Below are 25,778 nucleotides of genomic sequence, written 5' to 3'. Positions count from 1 at the left end.
CCCCCTTGGCCTGGAAGGGTTAGGTGTCTGTCTCCGACGCCCTTCCCTCGTGGGCTTGGGACAGCCGCCATGCTCCTGCGGGCCACATGCCGGCACAGGGATGTTGCAACGCCCCGGGAAACTTGGGGCGGGCACTCTCCTCCCTTTACTGTGCCCACAGATGCAAAGAGCCTTCCAGTACCTTCCAATTGCTGCACATTCCCCTCTCCCGCACCGTGGGAACACACGTGGTGTGACGACAGGGAAAAACTTAGTCGGAAGTGGAGTAGGACGAGTGTCCAAAACACTTACGACTTGTAACTGGAGGGAAAGGGAAGGTGGGGACTGGAGATTTCGCGGGGGGAGCGTGGGGCAGAGGTTTTACCACTGTAGCTGTTGTGTTTTGTCGCACATTTGCGTGCCTTCATCTTCCTTAAGGAACGCCCGGTGTGAGTGAGGCCTTCCACAAGCTTGCCTAGCAGGTGGGTGGTGGATAAGCTCCCCGGAGGGTGTGTGCGTGCGCAAGTGGTTCGCTATCCGAAACAGGAAAGTTAACAGATGGTGTAGGATGCTTCAGAAATGTTCACTGTTTCTGGGTGGGGCCGATTGGGCTCGCCTGCTCTGAGCTTCCTCCCCATTCTAGCAAGAAAGCTGAAGGAATATTGTGGAAGAAATAGAACACCATTCGGTCTCCGTGTCCCCCCCCGCCCCCCCCAGGCAACCCTCTGGTTGTTGTTTTCCCAAGGCTTTAAAAACTTGGTTCCTGCCAATTTTTTTCCCCCACCCTCACTAAAAAGTTCCTTAAAGGTCTTGTGGGTGTTGCATTGTGGCACTTTCTACCAGATGCTCCTTGGACCATTTCCACACAAAATGAAAGATAGAAATAACCCTGTGTTGCTAGCCGAAGCAGGTTCTTAATGATACCTTACTTAGGGCAGATGGAATCCTACAGGTTTTTACTTGATCCTTGCACTTTTGAGATAAGAAATTAGATAATATCTTTGGAGATTGGGGGTGTGGGGGGGAGGGTAGGGCGATAAATGAAGGTTAATTTCCGCAATCCCCAGCAGTTTAGTTCCGTTTCTGCCAGATACCTGGTGATGAGGCTGATGTCTTTCTTCCTGCCAACTCAGAAGTCCAGACTCTGAAAATGAAGGGCAGGCCTTCACCTGACACTTTGAGCACTGTTTGTCTTTGTCCTATGTGGTCTGCCATCTTCTGTGCCAGGCAGACACACGGATACCCAAAATGTTCTGGACTCAGGACTGACTGAAATGGACGTCTTGGACACTCTCATTCTGGTCTTTGCAAAGGGGCTTTAACTTTGGTTTATACCGTGTAGTCCTTTAAAGTAAACAAGTTTATCCAAGTAAAAAGAACTGGGTAAGCTTATTTTACCAACCAACACCTTCTTGTGTACTTGAATATAGTATTAAAAGTGTGAATGAATTTGTCTGATCATAGATATTTGTACAGTTAGTATTTTTAAAAATAACTTGGAGAAGGATAGAAACACCTTCAACCATGTGAAAACAGACTTGAGAATCTTGCCCATCTTCCCCCTTCTGCTGTTATCATTGACTTTCCCCTCTTTGTGTATCTGTTTTGGTTTTGCACTTTTATTTTTTTTTTTTTAAGATTGGTCACATGAAGTACCCCATACTGGCCTTGGCCTCACTCACCTTATAGCCTAGGATAACCTTTAACTTTTTGTCATCCTGCCTCAACCTCCCAAGGCGCAGGATTACAGGTGTGCACCACCACCTTGGGCTTGGTGTTTGTATCCGCTTCTTTCAGAGCCTCCACGTGTGTATCTTTATATATCTGTGTATATTCAGAGTTTTTTGAAAGAAACAAAATCCTCTCATGTAAATCCTGATGTAGAGGCCATACTGTTGATCCAACCGGAACTTCCCTGTGTTGACATCTGAAACATCAGTTTGTTTTTTTCTCATTTCCTCTGTAGCTCACATTAGATTGGCTTTAAGGCTCAGGAGCTCATCAAAGAAAGCTAAGATGTTGGTGCAAACCCATCCTTGTGCCACTCAGAACCACAGCATCTTCTCACTCAGAGGCAATAGACCTGGCTTGTCCATTCCTTACTTAGCTTTTCCCTTCAAAGTGTAGTCCTGCTGGGTTTTCTATTTCACTGAGTGTTGACGACTGTCTCATGCATTTCCTTGGTTTAGGCCTATCCATTTCCTGGAGATACTAAATTTGACATTCACCAATGGTCCCAGCAGTCATGTTTGGAATCTATAAAATTTAGATTCGTTTTCTTAATGAATTTTCAAGTGAGGCACTGTAGAGAAATTACCCATGACAGAAGATAGAAAATAGTAGTCAATCAACTCTAGCAAATGCCAATTTCCTTCTCAGCTGCTGAAGACAGCAGCAGGTTAACCCCTTGGTGTGAAAAGGGTCTGTTGTCCTGTACAGAACTGGGGTGAGACAGCATCAGTTCTGTTATTACTCTGGACTTCTGACCAGCCCTCATTTGGCCACCTGATGATAGTTACTTTATATCTTTGTAGGTTGATTACTGTGTTGCTCATTAAAGTTTGCCTGATATTTTAAAGTACTAGAATTGATAAGATGGCCCAGCTTCCCTGTTCTTTCTCTGTGGCTCTTCCTTTGCACATTGGCAATGTCTGGCTGAATAGCTGGAATGTGTTTATGTGTTTCTAGTTGTTGGTTTGCGTTTGTTTTGAGGCATACACCTGTTGCCTCTTGAATGAATGTGAGGTGCTCTACCAACTGAGTCAAGTCCCCAGCCCTGGGAACTTTCTGGAGCTTTTTTGTTTTTAGCCCAAGCTGGCTTCAGACTTCTTCCTGCTTTCACCGCCAAAGTGCTGGATTTATAGGCATATGCAGCTGCCTCTCTCTTGGAATTGAATCTTTACCAGCATGTTTTTCTCAACTACCTTTCTCAGTTCTAATTACTGCAGAATTGTCCAGGCACATGGCCATCCCTTGAGTTCTTGGTAAAAAGTCTGAACAAAAGAAAAGCTCAGGCTTGAAATAATCTTCTCTTTATCACAATTCCACTTTTTTAAATTTTTTTTTTTTTTTTTTTAGAATTAAGCCATTAATGGTTTACTCAAGGGTGTTTAGGCTTTGTGTAATGATACCGGGGCCTAAGTGAAAGATTTAGCTCTTTGTAGGTCAGGTACTAACATATCTGCTTAATCCCGCCTTTTAGCCACCAAAGTCCTTGGCACTGTCAAATGGTTCAACGTCAGAAATGGATATGGATTTATAAATCGGTACGTGTCTGCATGTCTTGTACTTACTTTGTAGCAACAGCAGTTACAAATCCATTGTTCCACTTTATTAATGGGTTGTATTAATGGGTTGTATAAATTTTGAGATTCCTAAGCATGCTAAATAGTTTTATTTCTAAGCTTTTGGTCATTAAATATTAATATGCATTCCTAGAACATTCATATACTCTAGTGTTCACGACAGAGATTAGAACTACAGTCAGAAACGAAAAAAACTTTAGATAGTCCATGTCCGTACTTTCACAGATGGAGAAAAAAGAACCTGGTTAAGCAACTTTTCCTTAAGGTCACAAACTAGAGAATAACTGAGCTGGGCTGTGAGCCCTGCTCTGGTCTGCTCTAAGTCCTGTGAGGAAACTAGTGTTTAAGCCATGGTGACTTGCGACCATTTCGGAATTCATGTAACCACAGGTCGCTTGGAGACACAGAGATGTATTTTACAGGGTGTTGATGTTTTTCTGTTTTCTTGCTTTTTAAAACCAATTCCTCCAGTTTCCGATATGTCTGGGTTGTGTGGAGGTTGGGGTGGGGTGGTGGGAAGGCTGTTTTAAGTTTCAGTGTAAGGAGAGCCTAGTTCACAGCTGTGCCCTGTCCTTTTGACTGTCTTGCTTAGGCTTGGAGGAAAATTTAGGGCTCTGATTACACAGCATGTGATTGAGAAAGACATAAGAGCAAATGGGTGTTCCTGTGTGTGTGTGGAGTCCAATGCTTGTACCGTCACATTGCACTCTGGAGCGGGGAAGGGGCATCTGGGAAAGATGAGGGTTATGGGAACTGATTCTTGGCATCTGTTTTGAAAGGACAAACTATTTAAAAGGTGGCTTTTTTCTCTTTAGGCCTTGGTCTTTATTCATAGCGTCTTTGTTCTTTGAAGTGTCTCTGAATGTTCAGACCCTTTAATTGTGAGTTTTTCTTTTTCTTTTTTTTTTCTTTTTCTCTGCCTCCCAACAGAAATGACACCAAAGAAGATGTGTTTGTACACCAGGTAAGAGGGATTCTAGCAGTATACATTGACTGTGTGAGTCCTGTAAATGATTGTAGTGTCCTGAACTCATTTGAGAATGAGAGCTAGTTCAACATTATTTAGAGTGGCAGATAAGCCTTCCTGTCCCACTATATAAACTGTTTTCACACATTTGGGTTGTTTTCAAGTTTGAATGAAGTCATTTTCAGTTAAATTATTTTCTGGTTTTTAAAGCCTGTGAGTCGTTAGCAAAGGGGAAAAAAGGGGGGGAAATCTGCTTCCATGTCAGCACTGGCCTAATGGTGTGGTTCTCCTTGGTGCTTGGCCAGAACCAGCCTGGCTTTTTGCCTGAGCTGTTGGCTAAAACTTCTTTGATTTGTGAACAGCACCCAGAAGAGGACTAGATATGTGTAGGCCTCAGACACGAGAAAGCTTCCATTTCTTAGACAATTTTCCCTCCTGTTGGTGGAGACATATCTAGTACATGTCCAAGTCCAAGGACAGTTTTCTTCTGTTTGAAAAAGATGGGTATTGCAGACCGACCTCTGTTTCGTGTGTCTCAGTCCTCAGACGTTCTTTATTATTGTCCTAGATTGTTTGCTTTATAAAGTAGGTTAAGAGAAGTCACACCTGTTCTTGATGTTCCTTTTTTATATTCGGTCTGAAAGAGAGGCCTGCCACTTTAAGAATCTTGCCAGAAATTGTGGCATTGGCCATGGACCTGTCCAGCTGCCATGTGTGTGGTGGGCTGCAGTTTGGCGGTTGGAGATAGCCACGTCTAAAAACCTCTCTAGCTGTATTTTCCATCCTTCCTAGGTCTGCTCTGTGGGTTAGGTTTCTGTTGTACCTAGATGATTGGAGTGGATTTGTTGAGATATGATGACTTAGAGCCCTAGCAGTCTGTAAAGGAAGTGTTGCTCTTACCATGTGGAGGCTAATGACCTTTGGGAGAAGCACCCTGTTCAGTGACTGCTGGGAGAAAGGGCTTTCCATGCTGGTGGCCAGCCTCCTCGCCTGTGAGCTAATGACCCAATTCCAGCCCCATGAGGCTGTATAGTGAGTCACTTCAGTGTGTTGAGGCCTGCCCAGTTTAACAGGAAAAAGGGAATGAGCCGGCAGGGAGGGGCTGTTTTTTGGAATGGCTAAATGCTCATGCTGTGCCTGCATACATCCTTTCCTGAGCTGCCTCCTTGTGGAGTGGGTGAGGTCTCTGCCCTATTGGCTCACCCCCCCCCCTTTTCTCCCTCCTACTCAGAGTAGAGGAAGGCTGGATTACACATGTCTAATCGCTTTATAAAATAAGGTTGACCTAGTTCCATAGAAACTCTCCAGCCCTTTAACCATTTAGAGCTGCCAGCCAGGGAAATGGAAATTTATTGAGGCTTCCTCTCTCCCTTTATTTGAAAAAGAGAAAGAGCCTTTTCTTAAGCAGATGATCGAGGTGCAGATGCCTTAAGTAGAGTGGTTCTTGAGTTCTCTAATGCTGGTGTGTGAGGGTGTGAGGTGTAAAATGCTGAAAATTCCCATAGTGTAAGGATACAAATCTTCTACTTGCTCTAAGTTTTGTGATCTCACGTAAGTCACCATCTCATGTTTCCTCTTCCATAAAGTAGAATACCTTAAAGGTCAAATTACACTTGTGTGCCATCAATCCTGAAATGAATCTGGTTTATTATGTTACCAGTTATTGTTTTTTTTTTTTTTATCACTGTTTAATGTGTTCATTTATTTTTGTGAGACAAGGTTTAACTTTGTGTACACTGGTCTTGAATGTTTTATTGCCCAGGTTGGCCTCAAGATCATAATAATTCTGCTTCATCAAGTGCTGATAATTCCAAACATGAGCCCCTAAGCCATCTTTCTATAATTTTGAGAAAGAATCTAGGGTTAAACTCCTGATCCACCTCCCAAATGCTAGCGTTGCAGGCACATAACACTATATCCAGCCACACTAACATTTTAATTCCTTTTTATTTATGTGTGTGTGTAGGGGGCGGTTATATGCAAATACGTGCAGTGCTGGTGAAGAGCAGAAGAGGATATTAGATCCTCTTGAGTTATAGGCAGGTGTCTACATAATGTGTATATGGGAACCCAACTCAAGTCCTTTGCAAGAGCAGTGTGTGCTCATAACTACTGAGCCATCACTCCAACATGCCATCCACCATGTATAAGCTTCTGTAACCAAACCATGTCCATGTTTATATAAGATCTCATGCAGGCATTTTTGCCCTTTGGAAGGAGCCAGAGACAAAATCTCAGGAGCCTCTTGGCTTGATGTAACAGTCTGATTCAATGTCTTGATTGAGTGACTGCATCTGTCTACTACCAATTTGGATACAGTTTGAAGCATCCCACAAATCAGGAAAGAAGTGTACACTGTAGTGTAAGAGTGTTTAGAAATGCAGGTTAATGAAAGAATGGGGGAATTTGTTCGTTTTTAAGTAAAATACAGATATTATTCTGGCTAACATGAAATTGATGAACACATTTCAGTATTGGAATACATCTCCAGTGGAATTTTCTGTTTCTTTGGCAGACTGCCATCAAGAAAAATAATCCACGCAAGTATCTGCGCAGTGTGGGGGATGGAGAAACTGTAGAGTTTGATGTAGTTGAAGGAGAAAAGGTGAGAAACTTTGTAATGTAAGAGTGTGTCTGCACATAGTTTTATTGTATAATATGTGGCCATTCAGCCTCTGAAATAATAGTATTTAAATTTTTTGTGATAGGAGGAAGTAGAAGCAGAAATATTTTTACTGGGTGCCTTTATAAATGTTCAGTATGCTATATATTTTAGTTTGCTGTGTAATGAACTCTGGAATAAAGCCTGGTTTCTCCAAAATCTCATACTGTCTTGGTCCAGACATGTAACTCAATTAGAGTGCTTGCTTCTTATTCATGAAACCCATGGTTCAGTCCCTAATACCACATAAACTAGGCATGGTGGTATGAGATCCCCGCACTAGAAAGGGTGAAGAAGGAGTAAGAATGTTGCAAGTTTGAGGCCAGTCTATGCTACACGGTAACATTCTGTCTCAAAAGTGTATCCCTCACACGGTGAGGCCAGAAAGGTTTGACTGCAGTCAATTAAGCCGACCAGCTTTCTCTCCTGGTGGATCCTGGTGTGCAATGGCTGCATACAGCAACCTCCTGGGTAGTGTATGCTGCCTGTTTCTTGTATAGGTTGCTCTAAGGGACCCAGGAGATAAAACTTTCCTTGTCTCTAATCTCACACTGTCCAGATGTAGGCTCCAGACAGGTATGCAGGATGACTTTGGGAAGCACCGGGGTTTTGATAGCTAGGATTCACTCTGGCCAGATCATGATGTACTTCTACACCTAGCTGCATAGGAAAGAAGACATGAGTAAAGTTGCAGACAGGCCAGGCTCACATTTCCCTGGTCTCTAGAATATCATATCTCAAAGAAGTAGGGCTTTTTAAAATCCAAATTTGTTGCAGGTGAATTTGGTGATGTAGCTGGGATATAGCTCTGTGTTAGGATGCTTGCTGCTCATAGCATGCTTGAATTCTCAGCTTCATCCCCTAATTCTTAGAGAAAAAGAAAAAGTCAATGTCAACAGTATAACAGGAAGGCCTAAAGGAGGCCAATGTGGAGACTAGTCCTATATCAAGGGCTTTTTCTTACCTTATTTCTGCCAAGCTAAGCAGTAACTCAGATGGTTAGAGCAGCTGGAGCTAACCACTCAGGATTCCAGTAGTACGTCGGGGTACCACAGGTTTCAGCGTGTGCTAACGTTTCATAGTATTTTGTCTCTCTTCCATTGAAGTATCTTGTATTATTTCATTCATGTTTGATGAACTTGACTGATCAGACAAGGGGGTATGTGGGGTTTCTCAAGCTAGAGAGGTATGTAATTGTAGAGGTCAGGGACCCTAACATCACAATGGGGGTTCTTAACTCTGCAGCTTACTGCTCCTGGAAGGAGGTTGCTTGGATTCTTTTAAATTTGGAGACTTTTGTTTTCTTCCTCAGGGTGCTGAAGCAGCAAATGTGACTGGCCCAGATGGAGTTCCTGTAGAAGGTAGTCGCTATGCTGCTGACCGGCGCCGATACAGACGCGGCTACTATGGCAGGCGCCGTGGACCTCCCCGTAATGTATGTTCTCTGTGTCCCTAATCATTGATTGCAAATGTTCCCATATTTAAAACTGAATGAACTTAGGAACAGATAAATACCGTATTTGAAAGTGCCATATTCTAGACATACGGCACATGATCCTTTTTTGAAAGGAAAGTGTTAGTGCCCAGAATTTATTCATAGCTACAGGTCCCGTTGGAAACTTGCCAGTCAGAAGTTGTGTCATTTAGGATAGAGTTGGCTGCAAGTAACAGACATTCACTTATCTCGTAACCAGATTTAACAAAGGTGCCAAGTTGTCCAAAGGCTTTGTCTTCCTTTGGCCAGATCCTCGTTTTGTGGTATTTACCGGCACACGATTGGGGTTCCCATCACAGCTATGCAGCCTGTTTCTTGCCTTGATGCTGAGACAGCTGGCCTCTAAGAAAGTCTGCATTTGTCTGGCAAGAAAGAGTGGGGCTATCTTAGGACTCATGCTGCTTGCCTGCCTCAGATGTGTGGAGTGACACACCGCAGTTAAGGACTTATAGATCTTTAGGTATTTGGATTAGTCCAGGTGAAGCAGCTTCAGGTGAAGTGAATCTGGCTGGAACATTCTTAGATTGAGGTTAAAGGAATATTCTCAAGGTAAACATAATGAACCCATTTGTGGTCATAAGGACCTTGCTAGATTTTCATTAAGATGGTGTGGTACTATAATGATATATATTTTTAAATATATACGAGGAATCTGGTGCCAGCGCCACAGGCTCAACAGATCACAATAGAAAAGTGTCACACAAAGAAAAACTCAGAAGAAAATCTCAAAAGAACAATATGTCTTCAGATGAGCTAGTTATGGTGGCTCCTGTTTTTAATCATAGTACTTGGAAGGGTGAAACAGGCAGATCTCTTGAGTTCCAGGCCATCTAGAGCTACAAAGGAAAAAATACACAGATGAAACTGACTTGGCACTATTTTGATGCATATACATCTTCTGTGTGCTTCTGCTTTCAGATCGCCACCCGCTCCTGTCCCGTGTTGATTTTGTTGCATTCCTTATATTTCATCTGTTTATTTTTTTTCTCTATGTTTTATTAACAATTGATGAGGGCTGGGGAAAAGGCTCAGTCAATACAGTCCCTGCTATACAAATATGAAGACCTGAGTCTAGCACACACATATTGGTAATTGCAAGCACTGGGACAGAGAGAGACAAGTAGATGCTGGTAGCTCATCCCGCTATCCTAGGTGAGTCCATGAGCTCCATGTTCAGTGAGAGACCCTGTCTCAACAATACCCAATGTCAACTTCTAGCCTCCTCATGTATGTACACACAGATGAGTACACACATGTATTCCACTTAATCCTTGAGTGGCAGGAGTAGGGATGGGCAGTTTGCTTTGACTCAGTTCATTCACATTACAGATCTCTAGCTATGTATGATCAGTTTAATGCCTAGGTCAATTCAGAAGTAAAAGTGGTAAAAAATCTTTAATAAAAACTTTTCCTGAACATTTTCCCCTCCAAGAGCTGGAAAAGAAGTGAAGTTGATCTATGTGGCAGTCTTCCACTGTACTAACTTGAGTATGGTGGAGTAGGGTGGAGCTGTTGTGATTGTTTCATAGAGGTCTATATGAAAGATGTAGGTGTATGAACTTAGAGATAATGCCTTCAGAAATTTATGTGGTGAATATTTTTATGCAAAATATATCTTTACATAACTGTGAATCATTTATTCATACAGGTTTTATAAAGAGTAGAATGAGCTAGGCCTGGTGGCGCAGGTCTGTAATCCCAGCTACTCGGGAGGCTGAGGCAGGAGGATCGCAAGTGCAAGCCCTGTTTGGGCTACAGAGTGAGTTCAAGGCCAGCTTGAGTAACTTAGGACCCTGTCTCCAAATGAAAAGTAAAAGGGCTGGGCTCTGGCTCAGTGGCAGCAAGCCTGCCTAACACGGATGGGCCCTTGAGTTAAGTCCAGTCCCTCAGAACAGTGTGTTATTGGTTTGTGAAGTTAGACCAAACCAGTTCTGTGGGCAGTTTAGTAGTTGGGCATGTGGGCTTGGTGTGGAGGCTCTGAAGCTTAAATAACCCATCCTCTAAGAGAGACTGATAACTAGCTTACTAGTTTTCAATTCAGTTAAAAAAAAAATTACGGGTGTTTTCTTGAAAGACTTTGTCACTTCATATTCTTTAAAGTGAGATTTGAGTTAGTAAATTCTTTAGGGATGTTTGTTTAGTTTTTAAAATAAAAGGGAAAAATGAGTTCTATATTTTAGAAATAGTATTAGGATGTCCTGCTATTAAAATACAATTAAACCTTATTTCTACATAGAATGGAAGTATGCGGTAAATCTTAGCCCTCGCTGTTTGATTTTGAACCTACCTTTAGGCTTAGATAGTGTTAAGGATCTCAACATCATTAATGGTATGATATTACTATTATATTAGAAATTAAAATTTACTTAATTTAAAATAACTCAATACTGATAACACATTTCAATTGAAAGTCCTGTGCACGTTGGGAGAGAAGACGGGCATTGCACTACGCCATTTCGTGCCCGTAATGCATGGTTTAATAGAAGACAGTCTGATTATTCTGCCTGCTTTGTGCTTGGTCTTTTGAGAGATTGCCTGCCATTCTAAACTAGAAGATCTACCATATGCTGGTGAGAGATGAGCATCTTAGTGGAATTGTGATAGTGCTTTGCCTTTGTAGCCTGGGAAGGCTTCCAGAGAGCCAACTGCCCTGGGTAGCTTACCGCCTAGGGCAAATCTACTGGTGACACCATAAGATTTTTTTGTTTGTTTGTTTTTTTGTTTTCTGTTTTTTTTTCTTGATAGTTCTTGACTTTCCCCACTGGGTAAATTTGGGAGACACATTGAAAGGAGCCAAACAGTGTAACACTGCTGTTCTATCTAATTCAGTATCCTTAGATTTGGTAATAGATTGATTTGCTCTTGCTTTCCTGCTGCTCGGTATGATATCTGCGTAGATCTACTTTAATCTCCATGTAGTTTATCCCAGTCAATCATTTGATTTTCTTTGCTAAGTGCTGTTGTGTCTGCACAGTGTTGTGTCTTCACAATGAAAGGTCACTGCTCTGGGAGTTGGGGTTTTTCCTGGTGATAGCTCATCCTAAGTGGTATTCTTTGGTTCTTGCCTCGCTGTAACTTCTTCTGAAACTATGTTTCTTTGCTTCGCTAGTACGCTGGGGAGGAGGAGGAGGAAGGGAGCGGCAGCAGTGAAGGATTTGAGCCCCCTGCCGCAGATGGGCAGTTCTCTGGGGCCAGGAATCAGCTGCGCCGCCCCCAGTATCGCCCTCCATACCGGCAGCGGCGTTTCCCGCCTTACCACGTGGGACAGACCTTTGACCGTCGCTCACGGGTCTTTCCCCATCCCAACAGAATGCAGGTAAAATGCACCTGAAACTCCTCAGCAGTCCTCACCCTTCGTCCTTCTCTGCCTCCTCCTCCTCCTCCTCCTCCTTCAACTCCAGCTATCGGAAGTAACACATTGCTTATCGCTTGCATCTTCCCGTGATACCAAAGCTGAGGCAAGGCCCACTCTGCCTGTTTAGAGCACTTGTAAAACGTGTTTAGAAGTACATCATTTAAAAAAAAAAAAAGGACATCATGAGCCATGCATATCACGGGACAATGGGTATCGAGTCTAGTTTGTAGATGTGTAAGGAAAACAAGCCAGGCATGATGATGCATGCTGAGCAGGAGGAGTTCAGGGCTAGCTTCTGCTACATACTGAGACAAATGATATTTCTAAGAACCTGGACTCTTATTTCAAAAAAGGGCCTAGATTTTAATCCTGTTTCTTTCACTTTTTGAGAAAATCAGGTTTTGGAGAGATGAAGTTTGCCTGTTAAGTAGAGGCATGGAATGCCTTTACTAGAATGCTGTATTAAGCATGAGGGTAGGGCACAACGTGCAGTGGAAAATGTAACTTACCAAATGGGATGAGAGAGCTGTTTTCTGGTACACTAACAGAATGGAGATTTTTGAGTGTTGGAAACAGGTAGAGCTTTTGGGAATACATTAGTAAGCTTTACACAAGTGTTTCAATTCCCAGGGAGCCTGGGAAGCTGAGAGCGGGTCCTCATTCACCACCAGCTACAGCTCCTTCCTTAGTGTCCTTGGGCTCCACCACCCCTCACCCCCCCCCCCAAATGTTTGGACTGAACATTCTGTTCAATCTCTCTGCTACACCCCTCCCACTCCCATCATGCATGGCTGTTGTTTCTACACGGCTTGTTGTTTTTCCCTTCTAACTCTTCAACAGCTGCCCCTGACAAATGTGCTAAAAATAACAAGGAGTGTCAGATGTATGGAGACGCGGGGTACATGGAGCAGAGTAGGCATCTTCAGGGCAGCGTCTGAGGCTTCTAGGAAAGGAAAGCAAGAGCACGCAGCTGGGTTGCCGCTCTGTAGCAGCAGCTTCCGGGCTATTCCTACTATTTGGCATATAAGGCACACTTCCTGAAACCAAGAGTATAGTTAACACTAAAGATAGGAGGCAAAATAATTTCTTGGTGTCATAGAGCATCATGTGACTTAATGCTGATACCTCCCCCCCTCCCCCCAGCAGCATGTTTACTCTTGGCAACATATAAATAACTCCATGTGGTGTTGGGAACACAACCAACCAGAGCTGTTCCATCTTGGAAACAGAACCCATGTTATATGGCTGCAGCAACTTTTCCATTGGAGTCTTTCAAGAGCACTACTGCACTATTGATACAGTTACTAAGTCTCCTGAAGCCAAATCAACAGCTCAAATCAAAAACTTCTGCATGTAACTAGGCATCTTCTAGGACATTGTGTTGTAAACTAATTTTTTTTTTTTTTTTAAAAAGTGAAGGTTAATCTCAAGGGTAGTTACAAACTATTAAGTTCAGATGGAAAAGGCTTTGACTCCTACTGCAGAGTGAAATTTTATGAACCATTGTGGGACAACATGGGAAATAATACCATGCAGCAATTAGACCAGTGGTTGTATAATGCCGAAGGACATGGAGATATACATACATACATACATACATACATACATACATACATACATACATACAAACAATCAGTAGCCAGTGGTCCCCATTCTTGAGAATGATGGTTATGTGTATTTGAAAGATAGAGCCCCTAAGCTTCAGAGAGTAATTGCTGAGAGAAGGAAGCATCACTTTATTACCAGGGGCAGGTGTTTGAAATCAGTCCTAATTTTGTCTTTAGCCTATGAACTAAGCAATGTTGCTTCCATATTTTTTGTTGTTTTTCTTACAGATAGATTTGAGTGTGTTTTTAACAATTAGCAACTTTGATGACTTTGGCAATGGTTTTAAAAGCATTTGCCATGCAAGCATTAGACCTGAGCTCATATCCCCAGGAACCGTGTGAAGCTGTGCATAGCAGTGTGCATATGTAGTGCCAGCTCCCTCCTATAGCAAGATTGGAGAAAGACACAGGAGAAACCACAAAAGCTTGCAGGAGAATTAGTCTGACCTCTACAGAAGCCAACAACAGAAGGCCTTGTTTCAAACATTGTGGGATGCAAGGACCCACACCTCGGGTTGTCCTCTCTCTCCTCCAGGTGTACTGCTGCTGTATTTATATACCCATACTACCAAACTGACACATACAAGACACATTATAAACCCAGGCAAGCTGTTCCACACCATTAATCCCAGCTTCCGAGTTGTAGGCCAGCCAGCATCGTCATCAGAGTGAGGTCCAAGACAGCCAGGGCTACACAAAAAAATCCTGTTTTGAAAAACCAAAAAGAAGGAAAGAAAGCCAAAACCAAAGAAACACACACATCTATTACCACATAAAGATTGCATCAGTGACTTTTCTGCCTATCTTTGATATGGTGGTGGTATGATCAGGACGTTAAGCATAGATGTAATTTGGTTGGGATGGTGAGTGTGGGGTAGGGAGGGAATAAGGTGAGAATCGTGGAGAAAGCAAGCCATTGCTGCTAAAGCTCAGTAAGGTCTTGCTGTAAATGATGAAGCCAGCGTGGGAGTAGGATCCAAGAACAAGCATCACGAAGTTATCGACTCTTGATGACCAGGCTGTAGGGGACAATCAGAAATCAAGGAGGTGGTTGTCTGGTTTCTTAGACGACAGAGTTCAGTGAGGACAAGTTTAAGTTTGCCATTCTGTTTTCTGTAGCCAGTGTATCTGTAAAGGATTCAAATGATTCCTTTTTTTTTTTTTTTTGGTGCTGAGTTGCCTCTGGCCTCACTTTTGCCCCTTATTTAACAAATGAAGAGTGTAACTACCAAAGCTGTTAGATGAAGCAAATCAAGGGAGGCATATACATGGAACATGTTGGATTGTATGTATGTGTATTTTCTGTGAGTATGTATATACTTTAAGACCCCAAAGCAGGGATACCCTAGCAGTGCTGAGCATGGTTCATCTTGAGTTACTTGTTTCTGGGTGCAATTCTTTGGTGGAAAGAAGCCCATTTCTAGAAATATTTGTTTTCTGAGCTGGGTCAGAGAAAATACTAGTACAGTCTGTGCCACAAAGGCAGGACGTACTCTAAAGAGTAAAGATTGTTGGAGAATTGTCAAGAGTCTATAAACCTATAGAGTTCCTATTAGCCAGCAATGAAAGTAACAGATTAAGGCTCACTGAATAAAATCGAAGCCCAAGAGTCCATACAGGCGGAAATAAATACACGCATATACTAAACATTTGAGGAATAGACTGGTGTATGTCAGCAGTGTTATGATACCGCTTCACAGGGTAAGAAAAATAGATTATTCTACTTTGTGGCTTTCTTATCAGGTACATGAATTAAGTGTAAAGTATCCCAAATTTAGGTGCTTAGATCTGATAGCCAAGAACGATGAGAAAGATAAATAATCTTAAATACAGGATTCTGAGGAGGCCTTGTTGCTCTAAGGGACATTGACACATAGTAAAACCATAATGCCAAATGAGGAGTGAGGGGTACTTCATTTGTGGTTGTTATAAAATAAAGGCGATGGCTGTGGTTTCAAGAGGCTTACATGCCTTAATCAGTGATAGAATAGAGAGGTAAATGGGGTTAGTTTGCTCCGTTTGTTGAAAACAGACAAGTTCGGATGTGGGTGTGATGCCTTCCCTCACTCAGGGTAAAAAAATGAATTATAAGGAAGCTGGTGGGCATACTGGTTGATGCTGGAAGTGCTCATGTTCCCTCTTTCTTGAAGAGGTAAAGCAAGCAGATGGGTTTTTTGTTGTTTTTGTTTTTGTTTGTTTGTTGAGACAGGATCTCATTATGTAGCCTAGATTGAGCTTGGACTCCTGGTTCTCTTCCTGCCTCAGTCTTCTGAGGGCTGGGGTTACAGGCTTGCTCCCCCATGCTAGGCAGGGGTAGGTGGTTGTTTTGTGAGTGAATGTATGTGCGTTTGTGTCTCAGGGCCATGGCAGGTATCTACCTCTTATCTCTATTCTTGTTGTTGTTATTGTTATTATTTCTATTGCTATTTTGTGTGTATGTTGCAGTAGTGGCGTAGGGAGGATTTTTTTTTTTTTTTTGCCTGAACATATGACTATTCTATATGCATGGTTCCTCGTACCTTTGGAAACCAGAACAGGACTTTAGATCCATTAAAGCTGGAGTTAGATGTGATTGCCAGCTACTATGTGGGTGCTGGAAATTGAACTCAGGTGCTCTGGAAGAACAACCAGTGCTCTTAACCTGAACCTTCTCTCTGGCCCCTCTTATTTTTGAGACAGGATCTCTGATTGAAACTGGTTAGTCAGTGAGCTCCAGGGATATGCCCACCTCTGCCTCCCAATTTTGGGACTGCAGATGCATGTGTGGCTCTTTACATGAGTGGTAGGGATCCAAATTCAAGTCCTCCAACTGCAAGGCAAGCTCTTTGCTAACCGAGGCTCTCCTCATCATGTGGGTCCCTGGTTACAAATTCAGGCCACCAGTCTTAGAGGCCTATATATCCAACCTAGGATTTTTTTTAAAGATATATTTATTTATTTTTATGTATGTGAGTGCAGTATAGCTTTCTTCAGACACACCAGAAGAGGGCATCAGATCCCATTATAGGTGGTTGTGAGCCACCATGTAGTTGCTGGGAATTGAACTCAGGACCTCAGGAACAATCAGTGCTGTTAACCAGCTGAGCCATCTCTCCAGCCCAGCCTAGGAATTTTTAAGCTGGGGGTGGTAGCTACGCATGTGTATAATTCTAACCCTTGGTAGACTGAGATAGAAGGACAACACAGTAGAGGCTAGCCACCGCTCTGTTGTAATACTTTGTCTTAACAACTCCCCTCCCTCCAAAAGCATACCTTTAAATGCTAAACTTATCATAAGTGGATGAAAAGCTTCAAAGGAAGAGCTATAGGTAAAGGTATGCTTAAGCTTTGTCAGGACTGGGTTGAAGCCAGTCCTTATTCCTGCCAGGCTGACACCTCCCTCAACTGCTTCTAGCTATGGGTAACATGAACATTGAAACCTATGTACCTTAGGGGGTGAGTGCATCTGACTTTAAAGCACTTGAACATGCCCAATTGCTCAGAAATACAATACTTCCTCTTAATATAAATATTATTTTGTCTGCTTTTGGTGCTGGGAACTAGTTCTTCTCACATAATAGGTGAGAGCAGTGTGGGCTGAGCCCTAAAAATAAGGCCCAAGCCCTTCAGATAGTCTCTTCAGCATTGAAAGGGTCAGATTTTAATGTGTGAAAAGCTAGGTCCCCTGTGCTAAGGAAGGGGTAAGGCTGTTGTGGTAGGAATGTGTTTTCATTTCTTTTCCTGTCATTTGTAAAAATAGCCAATGAGTAGCAGGCTCATTTACTGGAGCTTCAGGGTGGTAACAAAGCTCTTGCCTCAGATTTGCTTTTTAAAGCCAGTCTCCTGCACAGGACTGTGTGCTTTGACCCTTCTTGCCCTGTGTCCTGGCTCATTTCCAGCTGTCATTGCCCTTTAGGCTGGTGAGATTGGAGAGATGAAGGATGGAGTCCCCGAGGGAGCACAGCTCCAGGTTCATCGGAATCCGACTTACCGCCCAAGGTTCCGCAGGTATGGAAGAGGGCACTGTGGGTCTGTTACATGGCCATGTTTGTTACTGGAAGATATGGTTGCTTTGGTCATGAGCCAGATTGTTTGTAGTGGGGAGTAGCCCAGGGCTTCACTCACACTGAGATATTTTCGTTACAGCCAGAATACTGTTCTCTCTTTATCTGTGGCTGGTCTTTTTATTTTGTTTGTTTTGACACAGGGTCTTACCGTGTAGCCAAGTCTTGCTTCATATTTATTAGGTACCCTTGGCTGGCCTCTAATTTGAACTTTTTGCCTCAGCTCTTGGCCTCCCAAGTCTGGAATTATAGATGTTTGATATAGCTGATTTAATGCCTAATTTTTACTAAACTAAACAAAATAAGCATTAATTGATGGGCAACTTATTGTGTCAAAAATGTAAGTTGAAATCCTAAACGTTTTAAATCATCATGGTAGTCTCCTGGGGCTGTGGAAAGCTGACTGTAGAACACATAGCCTGTGGAGAATCCAAGCGTTTAGTAGCTCTGTGTCCTTTGCCATGTTTCTGGCCTCTGCTATGGCCATTAGGTCTATACCTTGGACATTTTGAAAAGTCATCAAAGCTGGAGGCAGGGGCAGGTGAATCTCTGAATTTTATGCCAGCCAGGGCTAAACAGTGAGACCTGTCTCAAATAAAGGGACAGGGGTGGAGTTATTCTGTGGTAAGACATTTACATGAATAAGTGGTCTCTGCTTACTACTGTATACCGTGGGTGTCAGTATCACTGCCATTATGATCAGTGAAGGGTGGGGCATTTTAAAGTGCTTTGTCTCTTGCTATTCCTCATTTGGGCTAGACTCCCTGAGATCCTTTGGGTGGTGGTTTTGTTAGGCTTCTTCCTTGTGTGTGCCTCAGCATGTATGTGGGGGGGTCAGAACACGCACCTCTCATGGATTCCCAGGATAGAAACCAGGCCTCCTGCCATGTGTTCGGGGTACAGGTGCTCTTGCCCAAGAGCCGTCACCCTGTGGAAGCTTCATAATGGAGGCTTTTGTCAGTCCCATGTCACCCTCGAGGTGAGGAGAACAAATGGGACTTCCGGGATGTTGTGTCTTCCATGTTGTCCCTCCCTGTCTAAAACACTGGTACCAGAGAACTATTCCTGCCTTCAGCCTTCGGAACATTTGCATGTGTTCTATCGGTTAAACAGACTAGCTGATTATCAATAAGGGTTTATTAAAGCAAAAACAAAGCAGACTGGGAAAGAATGTGTGCTGCAGCCTTCTTTACACGGTTGCTTCCAGTTTGCAGTAGTGGTTAATGACTCCTTCCTTGCTAAGGAGTCTCAGTAAGAATATTGGTTTCTGCCAGATCGTCTTGTGTGCAGGCAACAGCCTGGGCTATGCTTCTTTGTCCATTTCCCTCGGTGCCTATCACAGTGCCTGCTAGGACTCTACGTATTTTACTGTATTGTTTGTTTACTACAAATATGTAAACAAGCAAAAGAGCAAAAGAATGGAGAAATACGGGTTTCACCAAAACATCATTCCATCTGCATTGCCTGTGCTGGTGTTTGATCTGTGGGTGATTGAGCAAGTAATCATTTGACTCAATAGTAGACAAACCTCAAGCCCTTGAGTACTCCTGCCCACCCCACCCTTCAACCCACACATCCCACCTCCCACCTCCCACATGTAGCTCTCTTATGTAACTTCTGTTCCCTGTTCTAGGGGACCTGCTCGCCCACGACCTGCCCCTGCTATTGGAGAGGCTGAAGATAAAGAAAACCAGCAAGCGGCTAATGGCCCAAACCAGCCGTCTGCCCGCCGTGGATTCCGACGCCCCTACAACTATAGGCGCCGTTCCCGTCCCCTCAACGCTGTTTCACAAGATGGCAAAGAGGTAAAGCTAGCAGGCAGGAGGGATACACACAGATCACCCTGAGGAGTTATGCTGTCTTTTTTAAAGCCCTAAGGATGGTCTTTCCCCATATGAAACTGAACATTTAATCAAGCACAACACTGCTTACTTAGGCTTCATCTGTAGACAGTATTTTCTTCCTGTAACATGAGCTGAGTGACTTGAGCTTGTTAAACAGTCTCTGGAGGAATTAGACTAGCAGGGATCCGGAGCTTAGTATGAAGGACAGCAGTTAATAGCAGAGAACCTGCCGGTGAACAAGGACAGAGTAACACAGCCGTGGCATGCTGTGGACTCTAGGTGGAAAGGTATTTATTGGGCAGGTAGAAGCCACTTAGGCTCTGACCCATACATAGAAGGCAAAACCTGCATTGTTAGTTTTCTTCCTAGGCAAGAAAATGAACTTTTGAGGCCTTTGAGCCTTAAACGCTACACAGTCCTCTGAAGGAGTTTGCTTGTGGCTTTGCTGTGTTTCAGACCAAGGCAGGTGAAGCACCGACTGAGAACCCCGCTCCAGCCACCGAACAGAGCAGTGCCGAGTGACCCTGGCTCCCAGGCACCTTAACCACCAGCAGGGTGAGCCTCGTTCCTGTTCTCTCAGCAGCACACTGCGCCTGCAGTGGTCTCTGTTGCACCTGGGAGGTTGGGGGTGGGGGTGGGAGCAGGGTATGGTTGGATGTTTGGTATATTTTGGATTGACCCATATATTGGATAGGAAGTAGCACATTTACTCACTGAGCCAACTTGCTGGCCCAGTTTTATCTATTTATTTAGACAATTTAAAAAAAAAATACTTAGTGTATATGTGTCTGTCTCTGTGGGGATATGTGTGTGTGTGTGTGAGTGGCAGTTCCCACTGAGTCCTGAAGAGTAGCAGATCCTCTACAGCTGAAACAGGCACTTAGGAACCACCTAGTGTTGGTACTGGAAACTAAAGAAAGTCCTCTGCAGGAGCAGCACCCGCTCCTAACCCACTGAGCTGGCTGTCCCAACCTATGCCTGTTTTTTTCTGCATGTGTTTGCTGGTGGTTCCCAAGTGCTTGGGTTCACAGACTTGTGCCACAAGCCAGGCTTGTCACTCGGCTTTTGTGTTTGTGTCGAGCAGAGGTGGTTGTTGTTCCCCTCTTGTTCTTTGCCATGTTACTTGCCGAGACAGGGTCTCACTGAGCCCAGTGGCTAGACTGGCTGGCCAGCAAGCTCTCGGGAACCTCTTTATCTTCCATGGGACACTAGGGTTGCCTCCAGCCTCCTGTGAGTGTTTGGAATCTTACTTGTCCTCATTTTTGTGTGGCAGGCACTTACCAATCCATTTCCACAGCAAGGACACTTGGGAAAACCAGTGCTGTTCTGTCACCTACTTAGTCAGTGTCATTGATTTAAGACAATCTTTGAAGAGCCAGGAGTGGTTGCAGACACCTTCTGGCACTTAGGAGGCAGAGGCAGTTGGATCTTTGTGAGTTCAAGGCTAGCCTAGTCTACATAACAAGTTTCAGGACAGCCAGAGCTACACAAAGAGGCTCTGTCACAAAGAACAGACAAAAAGACAGTCTATGTATTCCAGGCCGTCTGACTCAGTGATCCACGTTAGTGCTGGGCTTGCAAGCAGACACCACCATACTAGACTCTGTTTGTTAATTTAAAACTTCCTGACCAGAGCCTGGTTTTAAATTCCAGGGAAGTGTTAACTGCAGCATAAATGTAAATGGTTTTTCTTTGCCCTTCTTTCAAATCAGTGTTACTTGTTTTGTGGCCATGCAATTTGGTATGAGATCTATTGAGGCCTCTGACGCTCTGGCCTGCTTGGGGATTAGAGGTTGAGCAGTGCATTTTCTGTAGCATTGATATGCCCACTGTCAGGAGAGCAAACTAGTGACTAGCACTGTCATACGAGTGCTTGACGAAACTGCGGTATTCAAATGCGGAATGGAGAAGAGCTAAAGATGCTGTCAGTTTTATCTGTGTATACTGAAGTTTAGCTAAGGAGATGCAGCTGCCAGAGGGTTAGGCTCACAGCTTTATTCCATATGTGATTTTGAGTTTAGGTGGGCTCAGGGCAGACAGATGGAGGGCTCATTCTATAGGCTCCAGGTGGCCAACAACTAGCTGTAGTCTTGAACTTGGGCTTGAATGTTGAAATTCCAGGCCTGTGCTTGAGCACCTGGTTCATTCCCAGGATTTTACCTATCACCCTCCTATACCCTTTTATGTATTTCTTTTTCGCTTTAGTTATAAAACCTACTCTGTCCATGCCATTTTTTTAAAGTGCAGTTTGGGGTTTATAATGAGCCTTCCTGTGCAGTGCTGTGGGTTGGAGTTGGCTGTCCATTAGGGCGCACTGCTGTACTGGGTGGAAGCAGCATTCCTTGTTTCTCTAGGCAGACTGAATAGTCCTCCTTCAGGACCTACATTAACCCACTCAGCTGTGTGTAGGGTTAGGCTAATAGCCAGCAAGCCCCAACAGTCCCCTGTTTCTACCTTTTACAACTCTGGGTTACAGTGTTCATCATCATGCAAGACTTTTTATATACTAATTATATACTGATTCTTCTATTTTGTAGAAGTATTTCATTAAAAAGTAAGAATTTTCATCTCATTATGCCTATGTAAGACATACCTAATTTTTAGAGCCTTGTAAATAATTTTGAATTGTATGGAAATAATTTTTGCCTGTTTGTCCTAACTTTTGGTCATTGTGTATCACTCTTAAAATTTGATTTTAATTTCTTCCAGGTGACCTAAAGAATTAATGACCATTCAAAAACAAGGCAAAAAAAGCACACCCACGACCTTACCAACACCAAAGAAACATCTAAGCAATAAAATGGAAGACTAACCAAGAATTGGACATTAGAATGTTTACTGCTATTCTCTACGAAACTAACAACTAGAAAGGGAACGAGCCAGCAAGTGTCCATCAAGCTGTATCCCGGGAACCTGCACAAGCGCGGNGCAGGAGAGCAGCCTCCCCAGTTTGAGCAACCTAGTGCTTTATATTTTTTTCCTGGTTTTTACTGTTTTGGTAATATGAATTAAAAGAAGAAATATTAATACCACATGGGGATTGCCCCAACCAAAGAAATCTGAAATATATAGTAAATGCTCTTTTTCCTTTGTTNTTCATTTTGGATGCTGGTGCTAAACTTCCAAGTGTCATGATTTAAGAAGAAATTTTATGCCCTTATTTATTCCTAGGATGAGGGGAGAACATTTTTGCTTTCTCACATAGCTCTCTCTGAAATGTGCAGTAACAAGTTCCTCAAAAATAAAATTTTTACCTTCAAAGGAAAGGATGTGTAACTAGTGTGTATTTCTCTTTTCTCCTCTTCCTCCCTCCACTTCTTCTCATGTGGATGTTGGTGTACCACATGAGTGCTTGGTGCACTTAGGGGCCCAAAGAGGGTGCTGGAAAGTCACAGGCGGCTGCGAGCTGCCATGAGCCCTGGGAAGCAGCAGAGTCCTTTAGAAGAGCAGCCCGGGCTTTTCACCATCTCCCCAGCCCTGTTAAATGCTAAGCCAGGCACAGATGAGTTAGTGTTTTGTTTGTTTTGTTGTGAGTTTGAGATCATAGGAACTGGGTGGGTATCTTTGAAATGTGCAACCCAGAGATAAATTTATTTCTGGTAGCCATGAAGTCTTACTGGCTGAATTTCTAGGCTGGTCATCAGAGCAACAGCAGGATGGCCGTGAGGTGAAGAGTTTCAGATCTACTGTTGATTATTTGTGGACTTATGAACTGCTCTTAATTTTATGCCTGAGGTTTTGAGACCAAACTGCTGTGTCTCGTGTACACACTCGGTCTCTGGCCATTCATGCCAAGATGTGTCTGAACACCTTGAACCATAATCCCTGCATGCCCGTAGCCTTCACTAAAGTGGAACAGTGCCTCAGCCCCCTGTCTTGTCAAACCTTAGGTTGCCCTCAGAGAAGTTAAATGCCCTGTAAATAGTTCTGAGGCTGCATTTAGATTGTTTGGGTGATGGGGATAAGGAAAGGTCCCCTCTGAATGTTTTCCATTTGGGGATATATCTAATTTTCATAATGAAAGCTCTCCCTTGATGTGCACTCATGTGGATCATTACTTTGCCCAGTGCTTCAAATGGGGTGAGTCATGGAATTAAGGTGGATCCAGGTAGGTCACAGTGCCAGTAAGAGATAGGGGATAGAAGCAGCAACAGGGGCAGAGCTTGAACAGGAGCCAGGAAAGGGGAAAATCAATTAGTGTGTTTTATGAAAACAAGGGTATAAAAAGATAAATGTCCAGCATGTCCACACAGCTGTGGTATTGGTGGGAATGTAGACTAGAAGTGTCTCTGATTCATGTTTCCCATGAGCTGAGTAATGGATAACACGGTCCAGTTCATGACATCAAGACAAGTTCTTTGTTTCGTCCACATACCTGTTTTAGCAGGTTTAGAGGTGGTAGCCATAATGGGTTAAATACAAGAGTTTCTACACAGTTCCCCACACTGAACTCCACTGTTCACCTCTGTCTTTTCTAGTCCTCAGGATGGGAGTAAGATCCTGGGAACCATGTTCTACATATCCAAGTAGGTAGTTTGGTCCAAAACAGTGGTGTGGAAGGAGATAATGTCTCCCTGCACATACATAGCAGATTACAATTATCTGTAACTCCAGTCCCAGGGGATCTGACACACTCATCTGGCCTCTGTTCACGTGGTATGCAGATACATATGCAGGCAAAATGCGTGTATGCGTACCATAAATCTAAAAAAATAATTAAGACTGAATTCATAGAAAGTGTCTCAAAAGGGAGAGGTGGATGTATATATGCCAGCCAGAGGATGAAGACATTCTTAAAGACCCCATAAGGAAATAAATTATTATAATCTGAATAAATTTGTCAAAGAATTACTACTCAGCTTTTAAAAGACTGACACCAGTCTAGGTGCCACTTCCTGAGTTTAAAAAAAAAAAAAATCCCCAGGTTTTGTTAAAACATTTATTAGGTGTGTGTGCACACACATGTAGTTGTGAAGGCCAGAAGAGGGAGTTGGAGCCCCAGGAAACGCATTTACAGGCAGTTGTGATCCTGTAACGTATCCCTGTGCATCACTGTAAGTGAAGGTTTGTAGCAGCTACTTCTAATGTTGCTTCTACTTAGAAAAAGTGTGTATTTAAGCCATGACACCACAGTGCCAGGTCCTTTATGGCAAGCATCCCCGAAATCAGAAGTAATGTGTACTTAAAATGACAAAGAATACTTGAAGACATTTTCTTTCTTTTTTTTGTTTCTGTTTTTGTTTTTGTTTTTGTTTTTTGGTTTTTGTTTTGTTTTTTCGAGACAAGGTTTCTCTGTATAGCCCTGGCTGTCCTGGAACTCACTCTGTAGACCAGGCTGGCCTCGAACTCCGAAATCCACCTGCCTCTGCTTCCCAAGGGCTGGGATTAAAGGCCTGTGCCACCACCTCCCAGCAACATTTTCTTGACATTGAAATTTTCTGGCCCTTTGTTCTCTGGTCGAACTTGCCTCTGCAGAGTCCTTTTCTGGTTAAGTTTCCTTTTTAGATGAAATATTTGCTTTGCTGGTACCATGCACAACTTGGAATCATTTGTATCATTTCCAACAAGTAGCAACTAGTAATGTCAGAGTGTTAGACCTGTGGTTTGTTTTTTGTTTTTTTCTATTAGTTCTAACACTTTTTACGGATGTGACTATTGGGAAGTTGTGACTCTTAAATACAAGTGTATCTTTGACTGTGAGGTACCTAGATTAAACATTACTTGGGAGTATGAATATTAGTAAATGTTTTTATTTATTTGTTCACTTATTCATTGGTTGGTTTTGTTACTAAGAGGTGGTGGGGTTTGCTTGTTTTGAACAGGTCTCATGTAGTCAGCCTGATCTCAGGCTTGTTATAGCCAAGGTTAATCCCTCCCTCCCTCCCTCCCTCCCTCCATCTCTCTCTCTCTGTGCAGTCCTTGCTGTCCTGGAACTCACTCTGTAGACCAGGCTGGCCTCGAACTCAGAAATCTGCCTGCCTCTACCTCCCAAGTGCTGGGATTACAGGCATGAGCCACTCTCTGCCAGGCTGAGTTCTCTTTTTTTAAAGGGGAGTTAAGAAAGGGTCTTTCTATTGTGTAACTGTCTATGTAGACCAGACTGGCCTCAAACCAGATATCTGCCTTCTTCTGTCTCCCAGTGCTGGGATTAAAGGCATGTCCCACTATGCCCAGCTAGCCTTGAATGCTTGATCTTCCTATATTAACCTCCCAAGTACTAGGAATGTAGGCATACTTCAGATTGTTGGGGTTTTTGATTGTTAAAATATCACCTTTATTGTAAAGCTATTCATTTTTCTTCAAAACTTTGCTGGCATGGTGTACTCATCTCAGGAATGATGGCAGTAAAAATACAGGTTTGTCTTCATATAAATGGAAAAGAATACATAGTTTAAATATACATAGTTTAAGAATATATACTTTAGAGTCCCCAGGCTGACCCGGCACCGGCACCTGTCCCCGCCCGAGGAGGGGTGTTCGCCTGGGAGTTGTCCCCCGGCATCCAGCGCCTTTCCCCACCC

The 25,778-nt window shown here is 43.2% G+C and overlaps 1 protein-coding gene and 1 non-coding gene across 3 annotated transcripts in view; both read left to right on the top strand.

Moving 5' to 3' along the window:
- Ybx3 (Y-box binding protein 3) overlaps window positions 1-22,523 on the top strand; it is a 23,256-nt gene extending 733 nt beyond the window's left edge. Inside the window, exons 2-10 of one of the 2 annotated variants that reach the window (XM_021189975.1) lie at window positions 3,182-3,245; window positions 4,215-4,248; window positions 6,767-6,856; window positions 8,226-8,348; window positions 11,518-11,724; window positions 17,266-17,357; window positions 19,047-19,218; window positions 19,714-19,812; window positions 21,967-22,523. In XM_021189975.1, the coding sequence (XP_021045634.1) occupies window positions 3,182-3,245; window positions 4,215-4,248; window positions 6,767-6,856; window positions 8,226-8,348; window positions 11,518-11,724; window positions 17,266-17,357; window positions 19,047-19,218; window positions 19,714-19,779 (848 nt within the window). In that variant the 3' untranslated portion in view covers window positions 19,780-19,812; window positions 21,967-22,523. The remainder of the gene's footprint in view (window positions 1-3,181; window positions 3,246-4,214; window positions 4,249-6,766; window positions 6,857-8,225; window positions 8,349-11,517; window positions 11,725-17,265; window positions 17,358-19,046; window positions 19,219-19,713; window positions 19,813-21,966) is intronic. The other variant, XM_021189976.1, reaches the window with a different exon arrangement.
- On the top strand, window positions 7,308-7,441 carry LOC115063466. Its single transcript, XR_003843341.1, has one exon. It is a non-coding gene; the product is annotated as a small nucleolar RNA SNORA70 (small nucleolar RNA).
- Window positions 22,524-25,778: the final 3,255 nt, after the last annotated feature.

Source organism: Mus pahari, chromosome 2 (assembly GCF_900095145.1).
Source record: "Mus pahari chromosome 2, PAHARI_EIJ_v1.1, whole genome shotgun sequence".
NCBI classification, from domain to species: domain Eukaryota; kingdom Metazoa; phylum Chordata; class Mammalia; order Rodentia; family Muridae; genus Mus; species Mus pahari.
This window is presented reverse-complemented; position numbering and strand designations above follow the sequence as displayed.